General features: G+C 35.5%; 1 protein-coding gene across 1 annotated transcript; it reads right to left on the bottom strand.

The window, feature by feature from the left end:
* Positions 1-78: 78 nt before the first annotated feature.
* On the bottom strand, positions 79-1,684 carry LOC112467553 (serine/threonine-protein kinase PLK1-like; the record flags this gene model as incomplete). The annotated part of the gene is made up of 4 exons (XM_025036236.1): positions 79-415; positions 714-931; positions 995-1,219; positions 1,583-1,684. Coding segments are annotated over 4 exons (882 nt in total), but the record flags the coding sequence as incomplete, so codon positions are not given.
* Between the last annotated feature and the right edge of the window lie 109 nt (positions 1,685-1,793).

Genomic DNA, 1,793 nt, shown 5'->3' on the forward strand with positions numbered 1-1,793 from the left:
TAATATAATTTATATTATCACATTATCAAAAAAAGCTGTTATATAATCGATAGAATTATTTTATAAGAAAAAAAATAACTATTGAACAATTCCACTTTTTTTAATTGTTGATGTCTTACCAGAACTAAAAAAGCTGTCTTTCATCAGTTTGGCAACGGACGGACGTTTTGAGGGACTCAGTTGCAACATGTTCGCCACCATGTTCATGGCAGGTTTACTAATGTGTTGCGGTGTCTTGTACTGCACTTGTTTGATCCTAGAATACGTTTCCCTCAGGCTTGACGTCTCGAAAGGCGGCTTACCCACAAGTAGAGTGTACATTATGACACCAATACTCCATACATCAGCCTCATACGAGTGTCCGATCTTCGTGAGCACTTCCGGTGCGATGTAATTCGGAGTACCACAGACAGTTCTATTAAAAAATTCATCAATCAGTCAAATCATATACTAAAATTTTATGTGTAATTGATAAAATTAATTTATCCCTGATAGAGTTTAAAAATTTTATCAAAGTATGTTGGAGTATAATTTATGTGGATATAATTTTGAAGTAAAATTAAGTTTAAACAAATAAAAAATATCACATTTAAATAGAATTTAAGAATGAATATAAAATATAATTTAATCTTTAGATTTAGAATGATTTATCACAATGAACAGAGAAGATGATCACATTCGTCATGACTGCGGTGTATTTGAGTAACAATTACTTTTTTCTTTCACCGTCATGCTCCAATCTGGTTGCCAATCCGAAATCACCGATCTTGACTTGCAAATCGTCGTTCAAAAACAGATTGCCTAACTTTAAATCTCTGTGAATTATTCTATGCTGATGCAGGTAAAAAACTCCATCCAAGATCTGCTTCATGAAGTATCGTGTCTCGCATTCCGACAGTGCTTTCCTGCGCTTATGCAGCTCCATCATCGACTAGAATGTTAAACAATTGTAAACTCACAATTGGCAATTGAAGTAGCTACTACTGCTACTTACCCTTTTACGACAGAGTTCCAGGATAATGTAAATATTATTAGTATCGTCGAAGAAACCGTGAAAGCCAACGATGTGTTTGTGATTCAAGGTCTGGTGAATCGCAATCTCCTGGGTCATCTTCTCCCTCTGATTGCTTTTTGCCATCAGTGACTTTGGCACAATTTTCCCAGCGAATACATGGTGCGACTTTGACTCTGTGATCTCGTAACATTTTGCAAAGCCACCCTATAAAGCAACGGACATAAGAGTAAAGTAAAGACAACTGCAATAAAAAAGGGAAGGAAAAAGCTGACGCTTTAATTATAAAGTTAATTTCCTGCAAGTAAATTATGTTTTAATACCTACTGGCTTTAATAATGGTTCTTTAGTAATTAATATATTTAACGTTTAAAGAATCTGTAATTTGAAAGGATTTACAAGTTCCAAGATGGGTAACTCTACAGGTATCTCTCTTCTTTTTGGTAAAAATTTGGGGTGCCTTCAATTCGGAGGGTTTTTAAGGTTTTGTGTAAGACTTAATCCTATCGCCCTGTCTCCAACTGGTACCTGACCATAAGGTACCAGTTATTTGACACAAAACCTCTATACCCTGTTATCCTTTTTCGTGAACTGTTCTCTTCCCCTTAAACAAAGAATCTTCCTCTTATACTCTCCTCTCCATAAATGGGAAATCCTCCTCTCAATTGATGACTATGTGGGATGAAGGCCATGATTGAACCACGGACCTTTCAGTTACTAATCATGAATGTCTTCAGTTCACTAATAGGTGGGTTATATTAGAATCCTAAATAAGAGAAGC

Source organism: Temnothorax curvispinosus, unplaced genomic scaffold (genome assembly GCF_003070985.1).
Source record: "Temnothorax curvispinosus isolate PA1 unplaced genomic scaffold, ASM307098v1 QBEX01017524.1, whole genome shotgun sequence".
NCBI classification, from domain to species: Eukaryota; Metazoa; Arthropoda; class Insecta; order Hymenoptera; family Formicidae; genus Temnothorax; species Temnothorax curvispinosus.